This window comes from Chelonoidis abingdonii, chromosome 2, assembly GCF_003597395.2.
Source record: "Chelonoidis abingdonii isolate Lonesome George chromosome 2, CheloAbing_2.0, whole genome shotgun sequence".
NCBI lineage: Eukaryota > Metazoa > Chordata > Testudines > Testudinidae > Chelonoidis > Chelonoidis abingdonii.
In genome coordinates this window covers 69260310-69282858 of record NC_133770.1, presented here as the reverse complement: position 1 = coordinate 69282858, position 22549 = coordinate 69260310, and the positions used below count along the sequence as shown (strand labels likewise).

At 39.2% G+C, this 22549-nt stretch overlaps 1 protein-coding gene across 3 annotated transcripts in view; it reads left to right on the top strand.

The window, feature by feature from the left end:
* Positions 1 to 22549, top strand: part of ANKRD28 (ankyrin repeat domain 28) — a 234173-nt gene that overhangs the window by 164823 nt on the left and 46801 nt on the right. For all 3 annotated transcript variants that reach the window (XM_032801146.2, XM_075062432.1, XM_032801145.2), the window contains 9 exons: positions 749 to 891; positions 3454 to 3666; positions 8897 to 8975; positions 10717 to 10831; positions 11304 to 11386; positions 13322 to 13385; positions 14621 to 14689; positions 16907 to 17047; positions 21689 to 21800. In XM_032801146.2, coding sequence (XP_032657037.1) covers positions 749 to 891; positions 3454 to 3666; positions 8897 to 8975; positions 10717 to 10831; positions 11304 to 11386; positions 13322 to 13385; positions 14621 to 14689; positions 16907 to 17047; positions 21689 to 21800 — 1019 coding nt within the window. The remainder of the gene's footprint in view (positions 1 to 748; positions 892 to 3453; positions 3667 to 8896; positions 8976 to 10716; positions 10832 to 11303; positions 11387 to 13321; positions 13386 to 14620; positions 14690 to 16906; positions 17048 to 21688; positions 21801 to 22549) is intronic.

Genomic DNA, 22549 nt, shown 5'->3' with positions numbered 1-22549 from the left:
GCTTATGAATTCTCAAGTCTCTTTTGAAAATGAACTTGGGTTTCTAAATCACTTTGGGTAAAGTTTTAAAAAAATAACATCTGCAAAGGAAAAATCATTTTATTTTTTTATATTACAAAGTCTAGAAATGTTTTCTTAAAAAGAGACTTATCTTTCTGCTTGTTTCTACTTTAGAAACTTCAGGAATATGAAGTCTTTTCACGATTCATGCAGGAGGCCTTAAGAAATTAAATGGAAGTTTTCTCAGTCTTCAGTTTGAAGGAGCAAGGTTCTGAGCTTTTTTTTCAAATCTTTGACAGAAGTTTGGATTAGATAAGTATTAAATCAGATAAGCAAAAGTTTTAAATAGCTTACTAAAAATCCCTTCCCCTCTCAGTTGGATTTGAGAGCTAATGGGCTGATGTAAGGTTTTAAGTCCTCCAAAAAATCCTTCAGCAAAAACAGAAGACAAGATCTGATATTTTTTTATATAAAACAAAAATCAAGACTAGAGAGAGTGTTTGGAGTAGGAGAAAATACATAAAGAAAATATTTTAGACTGCCTTTATAAATCATAAGGAAATGAGGTAGGGGAAGAATGTGGTTCTTTTGCTTCTTTTAAATGATGAGTCTGTACTGGATTTTTCACTTTTAAAAGTTGATCGAGTGCAGCTAATAATAAATTGATATTATTTTTGTAGAAGTCAGAGCACAATTGATAAATCAAGTTGCTTCTTAATATTATTTATTTATTCTTTTATTTGCCCAGGTCACATTGAAGTTGTGAAACTACTTGTGACTCATGGAGCTGAAGTGACATGCAAAGACAAGAAATCATATACACCCCTACATGCTGCAGCGTCTAGTGGAATGATCAGCGTAGTCAAATTTCTTCTAGATCTTGGAGTTGATGTAAGTAAACATGTAGCCAAAGGCAAATGACATAAGAAAAGTCTAAACTATTACTGATCAGGAATATAGTGGCGCAGAGAATGCTCCTTTCTTCGTGATCAAGAATAATGGTAGTAAGAGTACTTCAAAAGGTCTTCACTCACTTATTTAATGGTTATAAGACTTCACTCCCTAGGCTCAAGTTTCTTCTGCAGATTTTCACTTAAAGGTAAACTTGTCCTTAAATGGTTTCATTATTTTCCAGGAGGGAAGGAATGATCCTATGTTTAAGGCACTGGACTGGGTCTTGGGAGATTGGAGTTCTGTTGCTAACTCTGATTTACACTTTTTCTGTGACCTTGAGGAAGTCACTTAATCTCTTTTTTCAGTTCCCTATCTGTAAAGTGGGGATAAAACTTCCTTATCTCACAGGAGTTTTGAGAGTAAATCATTAATGATTGTGAAGTACTCTGATACCACAGTGATGATGGTCATATAAGTACCTAGTTATAAAAATATATTAACAAAAATATTGTCGGTAATAAATCTCTTTTTATCATCTCAGAAATAAAGTTAATTGTAAGCCTATTGGAGTTTGACCTTTTGAATCATCTTGCACAGAGTGGCCATTGCTTCTGAAATTGTAGTTTGAAAACTAGGATGCTTCTTTGTATAATGTAACTTGGAGCTCAATTTGCACATTAATGCAGTATTAGCTTCTTGTCTTAGGTGCTAAGACAAATATTTCCAAACTTGGGTGCCTAAAATTAGGCACCTAAATCCATATTTAGGCACCTTAATATGTGGCCTGATTTTCAGAAGTATTTGGCACCCAAAATTCCTATTAAATTCAGTAGGCCCTGCAGACATTCAGTACCATGGAACAACAGACCACTTATTTAGATGACTAGATCTAGGCACCTAAGTGTCTACATTTAATTACTCCTGAGGGGGATTCTGTGCCCCAATATTAACAATTCTGCACACGATATTTTTAAATTCTGTATGTTCTACAAAATAACACTATCACACCAGTTTGTTCTTCTGGTAATTTATTTCAAAATAGTATTTTTGAAATATAGACGGTCCTGCTGTTAGCAGCTGGGCTCTGGCTGTCACATTCTGCATGAAAAAATAAAATTCTGTGAGGAACATTAATTCTGCGCAAATTCTGCATTGTGCAATGGTGCAGAATTCCAGCAGGAGTAAAATTTTACTTTTAAGTCCCTAATGTTCATTTTGGGAGATCAGTTCTGCTGTTTAAATACTCAACCATCCTCTGTGAGGTTCTGCAAATCAATTTGCAAAAGATAAAAGAACATTCTTTACTTTTAACTGGAGCTGTCAGAGCATGTTGCCTCTGCAGACCAACACCCACTTCTCTGCTTTGTTTTTCTAGATTATTACTATGTATTTGGAACTGGCGGTAAGGAATTGAGAGAGGTGGAGTCATTGGAACTTGTCTCACTAGTGTGTGAACTTCTGAACACTGCATCCACCCAATTCCAAAATTTCAGGGAATGTTTTAGGCATCAGTGAACAAACCCTATGGATTTAGGTGAAAATTGGGGGGGTGGTGAAGCCGACGTTGCTGATGGTGGCGCCAGCCGCGCGCAAGGTGCTGTATTCCCGCCAGCAGTGGTAGATCCGGGGGGGGGAGATGGGGTCACATGGAGCCCTTTCCATTCATGTAGTACACCCAGCAGCTTTAGCCACTTCTGTCGTTGTCTATAGATTAACTAACTGATTGATGGTAGCCATTAACATGTTATGGACTAGAGGTATTCACAGAGCCCTGGCATGGGGGATGAATTGGTGGCACATAGAACCCTTGAAGGGCTTGGGAGAGAATGGATGACCCTGGCAGTGGGAGAATGAGGGACCTTGGTATGGGAGAAAGTGATGGATAGAGATGCACACAGAGATCTTGGCATGTGGCAGAAGAGTGAATGTGGGGAAGAAACGCTGAGGGCACACCACCACTGGCATGAGAGGCAGGTTGCAGAGAGCCTCTGAAACAGAAGGGGATGGCAGTGTGGCACACAGACATCTTGAGGAGGGGCTAAGGAATGCAAGGAGCCTCTGTTGCATACAATAGGGTGTGCCTACAAAAGCGGGGAAGTGTGAGGCCCTCCAGTATACAATCTTGATGTTTAGATCAAGGGAAGGGTATGTACTTGTCAGCAATGTCTCTGCGTTATAGGAGCTTTTGGGGCTCATAGAATTAAGGTACATGATCCCAACAATGTGGATCTGCTGTGGTAATAAACTTGGAGAATTCTATTTACAAGTGGCAGAATAACTTCCTTTCACACAACTATTCCTTTCACACTACCAAACACTTTAATTATCTCCTCTGAGAGAAGTTAAAAAGTATTTCATTCCAAAGTGTTTTGGTCATGGAAATCCAGTCCAGAACACATTTAATGTACTGTTTTGTGGTATTCCAGAATGCAATGAAGACATCCTGCATAACAACAAAAGATGTTCTGTTGTACTTAATTAAATACTGTTGCTTGATGGCATAAAAGTGTGGTAGAATTTCACAGTATCTTAACTAATTGTTTTGTTTTTTCCCATCAGATGAATGAACCAAATGCCTATGGAAATACACCTCTTCATGTAGCTTGCTACAATGGACAAGATGTTGTAGTAAATGAACTTATAGACTGTGGTGCTAATGTAAATCAGATGAATGAGAAAGGTTTTACACCTTTGCACTTTGCTGCTGCATCAACACATGGAGCATTGTGTTTAGAACTTTTGGTCTGTAATGGAGCAGATGTAAATATGAAGGTAAGGAAATGAATTCAGTGGATTCAGTAAGTTGTAACATACAGTACATCTATGTCTTTATAGAAAATATAATATTTTAAATTACAAGGTTTAATAAATTTTTATTACAATAGTACCTATATGCCTCTGTCAGATTGTGGAATCTTGTTGTGCTAGGAGTTCTTCAGATGACGAGTGTATGACAGTCCTTGTCCCCAAAGAACTTACAATCTAATTTAAGATGAAAAGCAAATAGCGGATATACAATCTGAAGGAATAAGGGAGGAAAGATGAGGGAAACAATGAAAGAACATGCATTTATGTGGCCCCACTAAATAAGATAATTGTCAGAAATCCGTACTGGCCATTATCTGTTAGAAGTGTTCCATATGCATAATAGTAAAAGCAGGTTTTGAGAAGAAATTTTTAAAGAGGTTAGTAGTTTTAGAAGATATTTCTGAGAGTACTCGATAAATAAGAACCAGTGTGGAAGAAATCACACAAGTGTTTGTGGGAGAAATATACACAGGCAAACAAGGCTGGCATCCTTAGTAGAACGGTGAAGGGCAACAGAAGATTCTAGATTCAATAAATAGGGAGGGGTTGAGCTATGAAGGGCCTTAAAGGGAAGGAACCAACGCTTGTACTTGATGCAGTGGAGACCTCACCAGTAGAAGGACTTAGATTGCTGGCTGACATGGTCAGCATATTAGTGGCCCCAAATGGACTGAGAAGAAAAAATGTACTCCTGGCCATAATTCTATGGCTGTAGGACTTGCCATAGAATCCACCTCTGTTGCAGAATTTAATATTTCCTTTGACTTATAAAATTTAAATTTCTTAGCCTTATGGTTGCAAAAATAAATTTTGAATGTAGAAAAATGCTGTGAGGTCTTCCTAAGTCTGCAAACGAAGAGCCTGAAACAACGATCAGAGAGAGGTGTGAACTGCCCTATTTTAGCATGAAGCTCACTCAAATCTAATGATGACAGTTGTCCTCATAAACATTCAGGTAACGTGCCTGTCCATTGTTGTTGGTATGTGGCCGGCTATTGAGGTAGAGACAAGGGGAAATTGGTTTTTTATGGAACTAAGAGTTCAAAACCCTTCCCCTTCCTTTTCTCTTCCCCCCCCTCCCCCCCGCAAATCTGGTTATCTCTGCTCCTGCCCACAAATGAGAGGAACTGAAGAGATACATCCCGCCAAAAACAACTACTACTTCCAAAATCCTGTGCTGCCTCCTGTGCCTTTCCAGATGCCAAAAGCGCTAATTGGTCCCATTCCTTGCTACCAAAATGCCAAGTATGAGGACTAAGGGGAGCAGGTTCTAAATGGCTTATTGACAGATATGCCAGAGGTCTTCACAGTTAGCTACAGCCCCTGATGTCTAGGGCAGAGGACATCTGATCCACATAAGTATCTAGATTTATTTTAAATAGATGAGGTTAACAAAAGCAGTACAAATAAATGTATGAACAAATTATATTAAAAAAAATTTGGGAAGCCAGCAGTTCCTGGTCAGCTATCAGCGCCAAGAATAACCTGGCATACTCAGTCTCAAAGCCAACTGATACTTATCACCCATTTGGCTGGAATATATAGGAAGGGTCAGATCATTCCCAGGTTGAAAACCAATATTTAGACTACAACTCTGATGCCCAATATCTCTTTCTCTCCATCCACCTAAACATAGGGTTCATCTTCGAGTGATAATCCCTATTGTATTCCACTAGGGGTTTACACATGTGCACCGTGCACCCAAAGTCAGAAAGATTGAAAGTAGCGTCTGTTAGTCTTTGCATGCACCTTGACTTGCCTTGTGTTTCTGTCCAAGGCAATAAAGGGAGAGAAGCACTGCATCTCAAGTTCCTTCTCACTGCTGCAAGGTCCAGGTCGGAACCTTCATCGTCCTTGTCTGATGCAGTTGTAAAAAGCATAGTTGTAAATAGTTTTAACAGTAGTTTTACTAGTTTTATTTCTTTCCTGGTTTTAGTAATTAATAGTTTTAACATTAGTTTAAAGTAGACTTTAGGGACTTCTCCACTGCCCCGTGCGGGTACTGGATGATGCTCAGAGCTCCAGGGTACAAACTCTGTGCCCCCTGCATGCGATCCTCATTGATCAGCGATGACCACCAACTCTGCCTCTACTGCCTGGGAGAAGCTCACATCATGGCTAATTCAGCGAGGAGTGAGCCTCCCATTACTATGTCCGACTCCAGTGCCAGCAAAACCACCCCCGCTGACCTGATAGCAGGCCTTATTTGGGAGATTAGGATGCAGTCCCATAAGCGTGGGACTAAATCTTTCTCAGAATCCAAGGAAATCAACATTCCCTCCCAGTGATGGAATGGATTCTGAGTCCCACAGGCACAAGAAGATCGACCCATAAACAATGGAATCCAGCAGTTCCAAGCAATGAACCGTTGGTACCGCCATCTCAGCACTCCAAAAACACAACTCTTCTGTGCCGGGGAAGATCTCAGCGCTGGTACCGATGACTGGAAAAGAGAGGGTGCCCCTCACACTAAGGGGATCCGGATCTGTGGCTGCATCCCAGAATGTTTTTGCCTTGCCACATCCATTTGTGGGGAAGGGTAATATGAGCTTACAAGAGAAGTTTAAGGGCATCTTTACACTGGTATAAATGCAATGTAATCGCAATAAAATTAATGGAGTTATTATGGGTTTATAGTGATGTAACTAAGATTGGTATTTCTTGCTTGCTTTGCCGGTGGTTATTTAATTAAAATGGGAATTTTCTTCTCTTTTTTTTTTTTTTAGATACACTTTTGCAGAGAAGGAAGGAAATTGACTTAGCAGTAGCTTTACTTTGCAGAGGAGGTTGTAGTAGTGTGAATTTTTCAGTAATAGAGTAGTTCAGCTCTTCTCAGTCAGTTTCTGGTTTTCAAATATTGAGTGGGATGGTTGTTCCCTGGTTTAGAGCCAAATGCCGACTTTAGATTCCTTGCTTTCCGTAAGGATTATTCCTTTAGTTAAAATAGTAGGATTTTATAGTGTTGTGGTTTTTACTTCTTTAGACTACTCTTATTCAGTAGAGTTTATTGTAAAACTTTCCAGCAATATGTATAGAGGATTTCAGCTGTGCTCAATTTTTTATTTTCAAATATCTTGATTTTTTGGCTTTTAATGCTAAAGTTCAAAATATTTGTACAGTTTTTGGCAACTGTCATACAAATACAATATTCAATTTATAATCACGAATATATTACTTTGTAAGTTTAGATATCTACTATAATTCCCTCCACTGTCACCTACTTCCATGATTTTTAGAGATGTAGAGGGGGCATAGGTGGGGCATCTGGGATAAGAGGAGGATGCATGTGTGCATACATACGCTGTGGACCTTGATGAGTGAGTGTTCTGGAGACTCTGAAATGTCTACTTCAGAGTCTTGTTGGCTTCACCTCTGAGAGGAAAGCATACAACAGATTAGAGAGCAGCAGAAATTTTAGACTTTTGATATGTTTCCCGCTTTATCTGTTTTCCACGGGAGGGGAAAAATATAGGCTGTTTTGGCCTGTACAAAATTGTCAATATCCATATAGTAATTTAGATCTTTAAAGCCTAGTGACTACTGCTCAACCACTATTCCTTTCCTGCAACATCCAGTCTAAAAAGAGTATAGCAAACTCAAATAACAACTTTGCACGTGTAGAAGTATATTATGGGACGTATAAGGATGTATTAATTGTATTTGAACTAGTATCAGCTGAATTCTTGAAAACAAATGGTCTCAGTGGTCTGAGTAGACTCGGTATATCTAATTTTAAGTGAAACCATGTTTAGGCATGTATGGTTGACCGCTTGAGAATACATGGTGTTCTGGGCTGCTTGTTGCTGTGTAATAGCAATGGCTTCTTCTAGAGATTTGTGTTTTTGGAAAATAAGTATTTTATAGACATATATTGCCTGATAGTACATTATACAAGAGACCTGTGTTTTAATCTTCTATTATTTCATTTCATTGAGCTTCAGTGAATGCAACCAAATAACCATTAGCCTATTACCATAGGCTATGATCATGTCAGATCTCATAAGCTTAGCAAGGGGAGGCTTGATCAGTACTTAGATGGAAGACTTCCAAGGAAGAAAGGAGCTTTTCAAATATTTCCTATTTTTGGTGTAGTGGACTGATGCTGCTGTTCATTGCCTAAGGAATCTGTTCTTGTAGTTCTGTGTATACTTCGTCCCAACTTATTTGTTTTAGAATACTTTTTAAAAAAAAACAAACACACTCATGAAGGAAATAATATATTTCTGAAATCTTACCTGTATGTTCTGGTTCTGAATTTAATTGCACACCATCAAGATATTTAATGGGGAAGTTCCTACAGCAGGTTTAACTTTGTCCCCTTGCAATATGGAATTTTGTGTTCATTCTACTGTATGCAGTTAATTAACATGTTGTGTATGTGCACCTAAGGGAATAAAAAATGGTATTACCATATAAAGCTGGTTGCAATTTAGTGTCACATTGCCTAGTATTTTGTGTGTAACATTTTTTTTTTGGTGCATTTAGATTTTTCATTAACCTATAACGAGCTAACTATGGACTAAATTTCATAGGAGAGACACTTTATGGATGCATTTAGATAGTGCTGTTTAGCACAGGAGGGATTCTAGTTTTTAAGTTGACCTAATTTCAGGGTACCTTTTTCTGGGTGAGTGGTTAATTGTACTTTTCATATGTGTGTCAAATGTAGAGTACCCTCTGTGGTTGAATAGTTCGCCTTAAGGATTACTTGTGAGTTTCATTTTGAAGTAACATCAAAGAAATAGATGAATATTTTAATGTCCGTCTTCTAACATATTTTGTAATGTTCTGTAATAAGGTTCTCTTATTCAGTCTGAATACAAGTCAGTTCTTTAAAAGAAGCTTTATTTTTTTGGCTTTAGATTTAGGGAAGAAGTAAATGTAGTTCTTGGTGCTAAGATTATCTGCTGCCACTATCCTCTTGATTGTCCCAAAGGCATAATTCTGAGTGAGTGTGCATCATTGAGTTGTCAGATAGAGCTGAAGAAGGGATTAACAAGAACAGGATAACAGCAGTGTTGAATAGCCTGCAGTGTCATCCTGGTTTGTTACTGCTAGCAACTGTTTTATAGTAGTGTGGAGAGGGAATAGAAGGGGTTGGTGGAAAAGGATCACTTCTCCTTGGTGGTTTTGATATATGCTGTAGGTTGATAGTTTTCTTTATTATTATTATTTTTGTTTGTTTTATTTCCAGAGTAAAGATGGGAAAACACCATTGCATATGACAGCAATCCATGGTAGATTTTCAAGATCACAAACCATCATCCAGAATGGTAAAAAGAAAAAAAGTATTCATGTAAATGTTAATGACATTTTCACATTCTTGTTTTGCTATGGCCAGTATTTCAGTTACTGAGGGTTTTATATTCTGATGAGATGCATATAGACTCTACCCATCAATATCTTCACTTTAAAGATGGAAAAGCAAGGGTATTTGTATTATTGTCCCTTTTCTACAGCATTGAGTTACAGAAACAATTTGCCTTCTACAGTAATGGTTCTCAAACTTTTGTACTGGTGACCCCTTTCACACAGTTAGCTTCTGTGTGCAACCCCACTCCCTTATAAATTAAAAACACTTTTTAAATATTTAACACTATTATAAATACTAGAGGCGTAGCAGGGCTTGGAGGTGGAGGTTGACAGCTTGCAGCCCCCCACGTAATAACCTCACAGCCCCATTTTGAGAACCCTTGCTCTACAGATACACGACAAGAGACCTGCATTTACATCACTGTCCATTATACTCCTGGAATTCTGCACCACTGCAGGATGCAGAATTTGCATAGAATTAACGTTCCCTGCAGAATTTTATTTTTTCACACAAAATTTGTGATTTCCACCAAAATGCTTCCTTTTCCCAGTTTTATGTGTTTCAAATGTATTGTGATGGAACCATGAGTGTCCCGTCTAATTGGGACCAGAGCCAGATTGGATAACCAAAAATCCAGATAAACTGGAGAGTGGGAGGATTGCCACCCATCTGGGTTTTACCCAGACAGTCTGGTTTTTGGCTTCTCCGTCCGAGTGCCATTTAGGGTTGCCTGGTTTTTGACCAAAAAGTCCAGTCTAAAAGGGGACCTGGCAACCTTTGGACACCCAAACCAAAAGTCTGGTTACTGTGGGTTGGGGTGGAGTGGGTGGGAGGATGTGCTGAGAAAGTGATGGGCAGGGCCTTGAGGGAAGAGGTGGAGCAGGGGTCAGGGCCTTGAGAGCGGGGGCATCAGGAGTCCTGATATTAGCGATTAGAAAGGTAGCAACCCTAACCAAAAGTCTGGTTATCGTGGGGTGGGGAGAGACTCCAGATTATTAACCCATGCCAGACCCTGCTCTGTTGAGGCTGCCTTTTACATGAAGGCAGGCCCCCTGAGACGATTTTGTGAGCAATGGGGGTGGGGTCTTAGGGGGAGGAGGTGTGAGCGATGGGGGCAGGGCTCAGGGGTCTGGTTACCAGCAGCTAGAAAGGTGGCAACCCTAGTGGTGGGTGATCCAGGTGCCAGCCCTTAGCGGCTGGTGGTTTGGTTAATAAGGAGAGCCAGATAATGGTGGTTAAACAAGATTCTGTTGTATTTAATTTCACTGAAATAAGATAACTGTCAGCAAAAATACCTCAAATTCTGTATTAATATGCCTGGTAAGGAATCTGTTTGTCAAAAAACATTTTCTGAATCTTTTTGGTTGTCTGTATTGTTACAGACATACTTTCCATCAGGTATTTTGAAATAAATTACCAAAGTAATTGAAACTGGTGTGATTATATAGTGTTATTTTGACAGATAAAAATATGCAGAATTTTGTAGGATTTTAAAATATTGTGCATAAAATTTTAATTTTTTGGTGCAAAATTCCCTAGGGGTACCATTAGTACTCAATATCACTAAAACATTTTAAATTTTTAAACCAAAAAATCACTCCATCACTTGTACTTTAAACTTATTAATCTTTAACACCATTTTGCTAACAAACATGTACATGTACCATTTATATGCATTCACACTAACTTTTATATTGTAGGAGCTGAAATAGACTGTGAAGATAGAAATGGAAATACTCCTTTGCACATCGCAGCTAGATATGGTCATGAACTACTAATCAACACTCTAATTACAAGTGGTGCTGACACTGCAAAGTAAGTAATTAACTTGGACATAGGCTAAAATAGTTCAGAAATGCATTAATTAGAAAGCCAGAGTAGTGTATTGTTTCATATTTGTTTCTTAGCTCTGTAAATGTTCAACATGAAATTGGAATTCCTTCAGTCATATTCTTTGCAGATACTGTATCTTGTTATAGTGTCACATCTCATTGTAGTTTAAACAAAAATCACAAAAGAAATAGTGGACTGTGTTGCCAACTTGTACTTCAATATGATAGTTGAAATATGCAAGCCAAAACCTCATACATTTTAACTGACTGTCAGTCTGAATTAATGCATTATTTTTAGATTGAAAGTAAGCTTCTTAACATATTAAGAGATTTCCTCAGATCTAATCATTCTAATTAGATTTTGTTGGTGAAACCCTATACATATGCAATTTAGCATGCAATCTTGATTCTTTTATTGTAATGAGACTATGATGTCTGATTATGATGTATCTTAGGAGAGGTGTACATGGGATGTTTCCTCTCCATTTGGCAGCATTAAGTGGATTTTCAGACTGTTGCAGAAAGCTCCTTTCATCAGGTAGGATAATCTTTAAAAAAAATCTGTTTGTGGTTACTATATATACATTAACCTTTGAGTACTTTCAGTTATATTTCACAATATTTAAGCCCTTTTTCAATAGTACATAGAAATAATCAGTTAGCTTGTTTATAGCTGAGGATTGTGCTAGCTAGTCTGATCTACCTTGCATAGTTAAAGATGGAGCAAGCTTTCTATGGTAAGCCTAAATTTGAAAACTTGTAAAACTTGGCTAGAACTGAAGCAATATGCCTGAAATTTCAAAAGTGTGATCTTATGCACATATTTTCTGGAGGGATTGAGACAAACTAGACAAGTAGTTTAGGAACTATAGTGGTTCAAAACATGAGGTGATATCACTTGTTAACTTGCCCCTCGAACTCCAAACTGTCATGATTCTAGTACAGCTTTGCCTAGAACAGTGGTGTTCAACCTGTAGCCCTCCAGGCTGTAACCTGTAGGCCCTGAGGGCAACTGCATTAAGAAGAATGTTTGTGTTTGATTATGAATTAAAAATGTGTTCCCTGAGCAGCACTCTGCGACTTTCAAACTTAAGTGTTTAATCAGCCCCCTCACTGTGAAGAAACAGTACAGGGTATTGCTTCACCTGTGACCCCAGGATCAGCTCTGCTGTGAGCTGGGATTATGCTGAACAGTGTCAATCCCTTTTCAGCTGAATACCTACTGCATGGCAAGGAAGGGAAGACATACTAATTTTGGCGCTCCATAGTCTGCTTCCCTGATGAGATATGGAAGCTCCAGGGGGCTCAAAAGGGCAGATTGACTGTCTCTGTCTTGTGCCTAGGAGAGTGATTAGCAGAAGGAGGGCTCCCTTCCACACTACAGGGAAGTAAGGAAGTCCAGGAGAAGGGAGAAAAGGAAGAGAAGCTGAGGAACTACCATTTAGGCTTCTTGATTCTCTTCTCCAGTGCCGGTTAGAGCATCTTGCTGTAATTTGCACCAGCTGACAACTATCTGTTAGGTACCATGTGGCAGCTGGAGAATAGGCAAAGCTCAGCATGCTCCAGCCACTTCCCCTTTCTGTCACAGTGCTAAGTTGTACTAGATATGCACCTACAGGAGACTTCCCTGTGTCAACGTAATCTCCATCAGAGGATTTGCAGATGATTTCCATTGTGTGTGTGAGTTGCACAAAGGGATGTGGACCAGCACACATAATGTAAAGCATCAGTCATGGTTGCTTGACCATTTAAAAATTGTATGTGCAGCCCTCAGTCTGAAAAGATTGGACACCAGTAGCCTAGAAACTCCTTTTTAATAAGTTGATGTTGGTGAAGATTGGTATCTTTGACTAGTGTATTTTTTGTGTGGAGGGAGGTGAAATTAGTTGATTCATATATTAAGAACCCCTCTGGAATCTGAATTCATCCACCACAGTGATGCAAACCTTGCAAAATCCACTTGTCCCTCTATGGATGACCATTTTGGAGACAGTGGTGTCAGGCAAGATATTAGTATGGTGAGATGGATTGTTCAGCGAACAGAACTGAGAAATACTTTGGGTGAGGCCCCCTAGGGGGTTAATGGGAGGGAGAGTGCGAAATAGGGGCAGTGGAGAGGCAGCCCATATTAGTAATCTAGGGACCACCTCTCAAATCAGATCACTAACTAGCTTTATGTGCCCTCTCCATGCGAGATGGGACACACATGTAGGGTCCATCCAGTTTGGGCTGAAGAAAGAGGGGAAGCATACTGTGAGGGGAAATGTGGGGAGAACTGGAATTCATTCCTGTGTAGTTCACTAATTCCAGTCACTAAGAAATTCTTAAATTAAGGAAAAAAATGTTTCAATATTTACTGTTGTAAATAACATAAACTTACTTCATAACATTACAGTCTAATTACTCAAGGGCAGTTTGGTGTAGGGGTTGAATTACATATATGGTTTCAAAATATACTAACATATTTTTGTAGGCTTTGACATAGACACCCCAGATGATTTTGGCAGGACCTGCCTTCATGCAGCAGCAGCTGGAGGGTAGGTAGAAGCTCTGCCTTCACTTTTAATTTTTTTTCTTAAATCATTGATCCTGACAGCGTTTTCCTCCTCTTTTTCCCCCAAGGAGCTTTATAAGTATGAACATAAGATGGCTTCTTTCTACAAGCTTTCAAAAGGCATAACTGCAATTTCTACTCAGTCATCAATCTTTTATTTAATGACCAAACACAATCAGTTACTCCTGAGCGCGTGTGTAGAATTCATGTCCCCCACAGATTTCTTTGCGTCCCCACAGAAAAATGACTTCTAATTGGGAAACAAAGGGAAGCCACAAGAGCGGTCACATGCCCCTCCCCAGCAGTGTAGGCAGGTTGGTTCAGATGCTTGGAGCAGCCAGTAGAGATGTAAATCACCTGGGGGATGGGCAGAGGTGTGTGTGAGAGACACTGTCCCTCTTGCTCCCTTTTGCAGCATATTCAGCGTGGAAGGGCAGGGCTTTGGGGTGTTTCTGAGGAGGGAGGCATGGGACAGGCTCTGTCCCTTCAGGCAGAACAGAATGCAGCAGCCTGCCTGCTTAGTGAATTGTTCCCATTGTCTTTGTGAATTCCCCCAGGAGTATAAAACAGGTGTAAAAGTTTTAAGGCTCCCTTACATTGCCAGAGTGGTTTAAAGGACAGTATGGACTTGTAAATACTTCTGTTGCTTTCGTGATTAGAATTGGTCTCACTTTTTTGGCTGAAAGAATTTCCTGTCTCTCTGAACAATGTTTACAGCTATCACCATAAGTAGTTTTCTTAGATGTTCTTCATAATGCAGAATCAAAGATAGCATATGCATTGCATTTGTTTTTCCTGGCACTTATTAAAAGGCTTTAAAACAAACAAAAAATGTGTAAGTAAAAACTTGCCATGGGGTGAATCTTGGCAAAAAACTCTCTTTTAGCATACATTCATTTTTTCTATTATGTTTCTATCAAATTAGAAGTGTGTTTACTACTGTAGGACAATGCTCTTGTTGATTTCAAAAGGCACACTGCATAAACATCAGCATTCCTACGTTTGGACCAAGGACAGTTTATGCTCGTTAATATTTTCTTCAACAAGTTAAGTCTGTTTTTGGTGGTGTGTTGTATGCAAAATATAGTTTGAGTCATTATCAGTAAAAATATTGTTGTTGTGTGATAAGTAACTGTGCAGCAGTTCTGATAGTTTGTAAAGGGCACTATGTGCATAAAAATAATTTAATTTGCAATCAATGTTCCATTAATTTAATAGGAATTTGGAGTGCCTAAACCTTCTGCTCAACACTGGTGCAGACTTCAACAAAAAGGACAAATTTGGGAGGTAGGACACAACATTCTAAGTTTGTGGATTTTAGAACTTTATTAAAACATGCACATAAGTAGCACAATGATTCTGTGTGAAGGAGCCCATATTCCTTCACAATACATTCCTTTTGGAGTGATTGTATTCATAATAAATTATTAGGACCCCCCATTCAACTACTAGAACCAATTTAGTCTAAGCATCTAATTGAAAGTATATAATTATAGAAAAGTCACAAGATTTGATTTGTTACATTCTGTTAAATAGTTGTTTTGTGTATTTTAATACATATTTGTTTTTTCTTTCAAATTGTCCAATTAATCTCATATGTTACTGTAACTTTACTAAAGATGTTTTTGATGTAAGGGGCATCCTGATGGGTTTAAGTGGTTCTCAACCTGTAGATTTACTGGTATCTCCTCATTAGCCATCTGTCAAGGCTATAAATGCTCTTCATCAACTTTTTCACTTTGCCACTTCTGAACATTTTGCCATCTTCTGTATTTTTTAAAGTAAAATCTAAATTCTTTTAATAAAATAACTTTCCTTTTTACCTCCATCCATCCCTTCTTCATATAGCTTTCTCTTGCTTTTACTCTCACTCATGCTTTTACTTTCTTAAACAACAGTCTGGCGCTAGCAATAGTTATTTGAAGTGCAGACAGTGTGGTTAGTGCTCGTGCAAGACACTAATTAAAGACAGCCAAAGAGATTACAGTCCGAAAGACTGACAACGAAGAAGAGATGCTCTGGATGAACCAGAGGCAAGAATTTATCATAAGTTAAAAATATTTTTCGTAGCATCAGTGGTTCAGTGGAAATGGTCCCTCAGTCCTTGGTTGAGTGACAGGAGTAGGACTCCAGCAGAAGTATCTGACTATGAATCATGTCTCCTTTTGAAGTCCTATTTGCACCCTTGGCTGAGGATAGAAGGGTTAACTGTAATATTTTTCCCGTGGAAGCAGCACTTAAATTTTTGTTGGGCTGCTGATTGTATTTGGACCAGGAGTGAGATTATTTGATGTTCTTATTTGTAGTGTAGAGATGAAGAAAAGATCTGTGGGGAAAGAGATTAAAAAACAAAAAAAGAGGTATGATAGGTAGTGAGGAGATAAAGGGGATCAGAGTAATGTAGTAACTTTAAAAAAGCAAGATGTAGGGCAAAATTTTCAAAGCACCTAAGTCCCTTTGCAACAGTGACTTAGGCTACTAAGTCACTTTTGAAAATGGAACTGAGGGCATGTCTACACTGCCTTGACTTTTGGACTAAAAAGTAGTTGTGTGCATTGCTACTGAAAGTGCTGCTTTGGAACTCTCCCATATGGAAGCTGCAGACCTGAACTTAAAGATCCAAAGTTTACACTCTTTGAAGAAGTCTGTTAGTGCAAATTTGGAACCTTCAAATTCGTGTCCACATGGGGAACTGTGGTGCACACTGCTATTCACAATCCCTCTGTCCAAATTGCAGGGCAGTGTAAACATGCCCTTAGACTCCTCAGTTACTTGGGGTCAAGCACCTAAGTCATTGACTTCTGAAAATTGTTTATATACTATATTATGTTTTGTAAGGGTTTTTCCCCCTAGGCTGAGTAATTCATCAATACTATATTTTCATATGAAATTCAAATTGCAAGTTTATTTAAAATCAAATGCATATTTAAAAAAAATCATCATTTGTTTTATTTTCTATACAAGCATATATTTTTGGTACATTAAGACAGGATGAAACAAATAGACAGTCTGTAGGACTCCACATTAGATCTCAGTTCTGTCCTCAAAACCCTACTGAGCACTCCACACAAAATTACTTTAAATGTTCTGCAGGAAGGGTTAAATTTCACCAGTTGAATTTTTTGTTCTGGTCTTTCTTGATGGCTTTGCACTATGGATGATCAGATTTGCTCATATTTTGTCAGTGAATGGCCTAAAATTAAATTGTTTGAACAAACAGATGTTTCAGTAATTCTTTCTTTCGTTTTCCTGTGCACGTATGTACACCTCTCAATGCACACAAGCTGTCCATGTATTGGCTGACAAATATGTATCCTGGACTGCTATTACACTTCTTTAAATGATTTTTTTACTGAACCATGTAATATTTACGTATATTAGAAATGAATTACTCAGCCAATAACAAAATAGAATATAAACATGTTTTTAAAATTTCATTTTATTTTACATTTTTGTCATTAATCTATTGCGTGTCTTTCTCTTGTATTTGAATGTATACTAAAGAACTCCACTTCATTATGCTGCTGCCAACTGTAATTACCAGTGCCTGTTTGCCCTTGTGGGATCTGGAGCTAGTGTGAATGACCTTGACGAGAGGGGTTGTACACCATTGCACTATGCAGCTGCATCAGACACAGATGGCAAGTAAGTGTCATGTCTTATACAAAAGGGTGAATATTTAAAGACTTCAGAGCTCCGTATTTTGTTTGCTTACTTTCTGTAATCATATATGCCAAATGTAATATTTTTATATTTCTTTGAAGATGGCTAAATGGAATGTGGTGATTGGGCTGTTAATAATATAAGAAATACTTTGGTTTAAACATGTCCATCTTTCTCTCTCTCTCTCTCTCTCCCTCTCTCCCCCATTCCCCCTTCTCCCTGCTTCCTCTCCCCCCCCACCCCATTACAGCAAGGTGTATTGTAATCTTTTGGATTTTAATGTTGAAGTCTTAATAGGCTATACACTGTGGATTAAATTCCTGCTTTGCACAAAATAAATGTGATCTGGGTCTTGGCGGCTTGAGACTTCCTCATAACTATACTAGAAGAGGTGTTTTTTCTAAAAATTCTGATATTTAAGCTCTAGAGGACTGGAGGCAATATGTTTCAAGTGATAGGTCCTTGACTCTGCCATTTGTTTCCCTTGCTGGATCACCAGAGTTAACATTGTAAAACCAGTCAGAGTTATCCTTGTCCTGAAGTAGGCTGAATATAAAATATTTATTTAAATACATAAACATTTTAACATTTATAGGTGAAGATTGTTTTGTGACATTTGTCTTCATTACGGTAACAGTAAAAAGGATTCTCTTGTTGTAGTTGCCAAGTTTTGTCAAATTTGTTTTTTTTTTTTTTTAACTATGAAATGTGCTCAGAAGCTTTTTGTATTCCATCAGAACTAAAAAGACTGCCATTTCTCTGGGACTGTACAAGCAGAGATGTTCTGCATAAAGCTTGCAGGCTCAAGACCCAACATGTAGATGTAACAAAGAAAAAGAGAGAGGGTGATGGTAACAATGAGAGGAACATGTGAAGCAGAATAGCTGTCCATAACTTGTTAGGCTTTTTTGAAGTGTAAATAAAGAGTAGATCAGGGTCGGCAACCTTTCAGAAGTGGTGTGCCGAGTCTTCATTTATTCACTCTAATTTAAGGTTTCTCGTGCCGGTAATACATTTTAATGTTTTTAGAAGGTCTCTTTCTCCATATCTAGAATATATAACTAAACTATTGTTGTATGTAAAGTAAATAAGGCTTTTAAAATGTTTAAGAAGCTTCATTTAAAATTAAATTAAAATGCAGAGCCCCCCAGACTGGTGGCCAGGACCCAGGCAGTGTGAGTACCACTGAAAATCAGCTCGCATACCGACTTTGACAGCCGTGCCATAGGTTGCCTGTCCCTGGAGTAGATGATACCAGTAATTGCTACTGGCCATTTGAATAGCACTTAAATTTATGTACCCATTCCATGTAAAGTCTAGGTTTTTTGATTGTTTACCTGCTACTTCTCTGTTAGGTATATAATCCCATTCCTGCTGGTAGTTGTTATGGGGTATTTAGTTCAGTTATCACTTGGAATCTTGGAGCTTGGAATGATTTCACAGCTGCTCTCAAAGGGCTTGTCTACATTACCCGCAGGATCGACAGGCAGCGATCGATCCAGTGGAGGTCCATTTGTCGTTGTCTAGTCTACACATGATACATCGACTGCCAACCACTCTACCGTCGACTCTCGTACTCCACCAGGGCGAGAGGTGCAGGCAGAGTCGACGGGAAAGTGTCAGCCATTGACTTACCGCAGTGAAGACACTGCCGTAAGTAGATCTAAGAATGTTGACTTCAGCTACGTTATTCATTTCTATATAACTCAATTATTCACGTAGCTGAAGTTGCGTAACCCCCCTCCAGTGTAGACCAGGCCAAAGTCATCAGTGCCTCAATACCAGAGTGAGTCTTCAGGTTACATTATTTTGCCAGCTGTCTTGCAGAAGCTAGAGGATGAATTATGATACTAATAGTTTGGTGCCTTTGGGAAATAACACAGAGAATGTTCTCCAAAATCCCTGAAATATTATTGTTCCGATGAACAGTTGGCCCTCTGGAAGACTGACTGCCAAGCAGTATAGCCTGAGAAGCAACTTTTTGAGTGGATGCAGCAATATGCTTAAGATCAGTTGGGAAACAAGTTCTGTCCAGCTCACATTCAAAAGGAGATTAATAATAATAATAGTAATAATAAAAACAAATAAAACTAGAAATTAATATTGGGCTGGAATATAAGTGCTGGAGACAATGTCAGATAAGTGATCTACATAGAATCTCTGGAACATTTTGTGTGTTTTTTCATAAAGTTTGTGCAGATGTTCCCAAAGATGACTTTCTGGAACAATGGCACACTTCCTAAAAGACCTTCTCCCCATTTATAAAAAGAATTGATTGATCACAGGATGACTGTGAGCTTCCATGAAAATGCTATGTGATGCAGCCGTGAAAAAAGGCTAGGATGCATCAGGCAAGGTATTTCCACTAGAAACAGGAAAGTGTTAGTATCATTTTACAAGGCACTGGTGAGACCTCACCTGGAATACTATGTGCAATTCTTGTCTCCCATGTTTAAGAAAGACGAATTCAAACTGAAACCAGATGATCTGATGATGGAAAACATACTTATGAGAGGAGATTCAAAGAGCTTGGCTTGTTTAGCCTAATAGAAAGAGGGCTGAGGGGAGATATGATTGCTCTCTATAAATACATGAGAGGAATAATTACCAGGGAGAGAGAGGAGTTATTTAAATTAAATGCAAATATTGACACAAGAACAAATGGATATGAACTGGCCATCAACATATTCAGGCTTGAAATTATACAAAGGTTTCTTAACTATCAGAGGAGTGAAGTTCTGGAACAGCTTTCCAACAAGAGCAGTGGGGGCAAAAAAAATCTAATTGGCTTCAAGACTAGGCTTGATAAATTTGTGGAGGACGTGGTTTGATGACGTTGCCTACAATGGCAAGTAGCTGATCTACGACTGCTAGCAGCAAATATCTCCAACAGCTGGTGATGAGACACTAGATGAGGAGGGCTCTGAGTTACTACAGAGAATTCTTTCCCAGGTGTCTGGCTGGTGGGTCTTGCCCACATGCTCAGTGTAATTGATCACCATATTTGGGGTTGGGAAGGAATTTTATCCTGGGTCAGAGCGGCAGAGACCCTGGGTTTTTTTGCTTTCCTTTGTACCATGGGGTACAGGTCACTTGCAGGCTTAAACTGTTGTCAATGGTGGATTCTCTGACTTTAGTCTTCAGTAACTCATCAATAGATTAGGAGTCTATTGCAGGAGTCGGTGGGTGAGGTTCTGTGGCCTGCAATGTGCAAGAGGTCAGATTAGATGATCATGATGGTTCCTTCTAACCTTAAAGTCTGAGTCTGACTTTGTCTTCACTAGAACTTACTTTGGTATAATTTATGTCGCTCAGCGGTGTGAATAATCCACACCCCTGAGTGACCTAAATTATACCAGCCAAAGTGCCAGTGTAGACAGTGGTATGTCAGTGGGCGTGGTTCTCCTGCCAACATAACTACTGCCTCTCCTGTGAAGTGGAATATTTAAGTAATGGGAGAGTTCTCTCCCATTAGCTTAGTATGTCTCCACCACAAGTGCTACAGCAGCACAACTGCATCAGTGTAGCTGCACTGCTGTAAGTACTGTAGTGTTAGATGTAGTCTGTCTCAGGAGTACGTTTAACAAATACTTGTATCCCTGGGAATCAAACTAGCAAGCTTTACATCTGTATCAGATAAATTACTTGAAAAAAATGACAGTTATAAAACAATAGGGATAAGCTTTTGTAAAGGAAAGTCCTGCTTCTCCAACCTTTTGAGTCATCAAGCCAGCAAATAAATGAGAGAGGTAGACATAATTTAATATGGACTTAGTGCTGTGGATGAGGTATACCACGTGTTGTGATAGGCACGTGTAGGATCCATGGATCTTGAAAGATGTATTAGTTGTTGTTGGGGCATTTATTTATGCTTTTAAATAAACTCACACAGAAAAATGATAAAAGACAAAAACACCCTATCACCTCTGGATGAACACTTTTCACAAAGCGGTCACTCTATATCTGGCCTATCAGTCCTCATCCTCAAAGGAAACCTGCACAACACTTTCAAAAGACAACACTGGGAGCTTAAATTCATTACTCTGCTAGACACTAAAAAAGTCATGGACTGAACAGACACATTAGATTTATGACTTATTACACAATCTATAACCCACTAACCTCCTCTTTTTATCTTATGACTGCTGAGGTATTAACAGATCACTCTACCTTGAATGGTCCCTTACAATCTGTGCTAATTACAGTACTTACGCTAAACGATCTGCTCCACTTTGCATTTTGCTGTGACGTACCATTCCCAGACCTGAACAAGAAATTTTACTTGGGATATATCAACCTTCATGCAATAAGGCATAAGCCAGCCGTTGGCTGTCTGGGGTTAGGAAGACACTGTCTCCCTAGCCATATTATATATGTATATGTCGTCTGTGATGGTCTTACATCCTCCTCTACATCTTCTGGTACTGCTTTCTGTCCTTCTCAATAATGGGTTACATGGACCACTGTTTTATGTAGTAAGGCAAGGCAATTTGATGCTCCTATTTTGTTCCATATAATAAAATTGAACTTTTTTGTATTTTCAAGGCAAGTACTAGTTTACCAATTAGTGAAAAGCTGATTTTTAACATTATTAATGTGGTTGTCATTTGTCACTTCACACAGGTGCCTGGAATACTTACTAAGAAATGATGCAAATCCAGGGATCCGAGACAAACAAGGATACAATGCAGTTCATTATTCTGCTGCTTATGGTCATCGCTTGTGTCTTGAACTGGTAAAAAAAAAACAAAAACAAAAACCCCAACTACCATGGAATAGTTACTGTCTACTTGTAGAGTTCTTCTAGGTTAGGTTGCTGGCCTGGAATTTAAGACCCAGGTTTAATTCCCTGCTCCGTGCAACCTTCCACACATGTTGCACAAGTTACTGAGTCTCTGTCTGTCTGTTCCATAACTGTGAAGGTGGGATAACAGTACTACTTTATCTCACAGAAGTGTTGAGGATAAAAACATTAAAGATTATGACGCACTTGCATACTGTGGTAATGCATGTAAATAACGTAGAGACAGAATCAAATGGTTGAAAAGATTGTTGTTCTAGGTTGGGGTGGGCAAACTTTTTTGGCATGAGAGTGACATTGGGGTTGCAAGACTATATGGAGGGCCGGGTACGGAAGGCTGTGCCTCCCCAAACAGCCTGGCCCCCACCCCCTATCGACCCCCTCCCACTTCCCGCCCCATGACTGCCCCCCTCAGAACCCCTGACCCATCCAACCCCACCCTGCTCCTTGTTCCTTGACCCCACCCCCACCAGACACCACTCCTATCAACCCCCCCACCCCCCGCTCTCTGTCCCCTGATTGCCCCGACTCCTATCCACACTCCCTTTCCCTGATAGGCCCCCTAGGACTCCCATTTTTATCCAACCCTCCACCCTACCCAACTGCTCCCTATTGCCTGACTGCCCCCCAGGACCCCCTGCACCTTATCCAGCCCCCTAGCCCCGCCCCCTTACCGTGCTGCT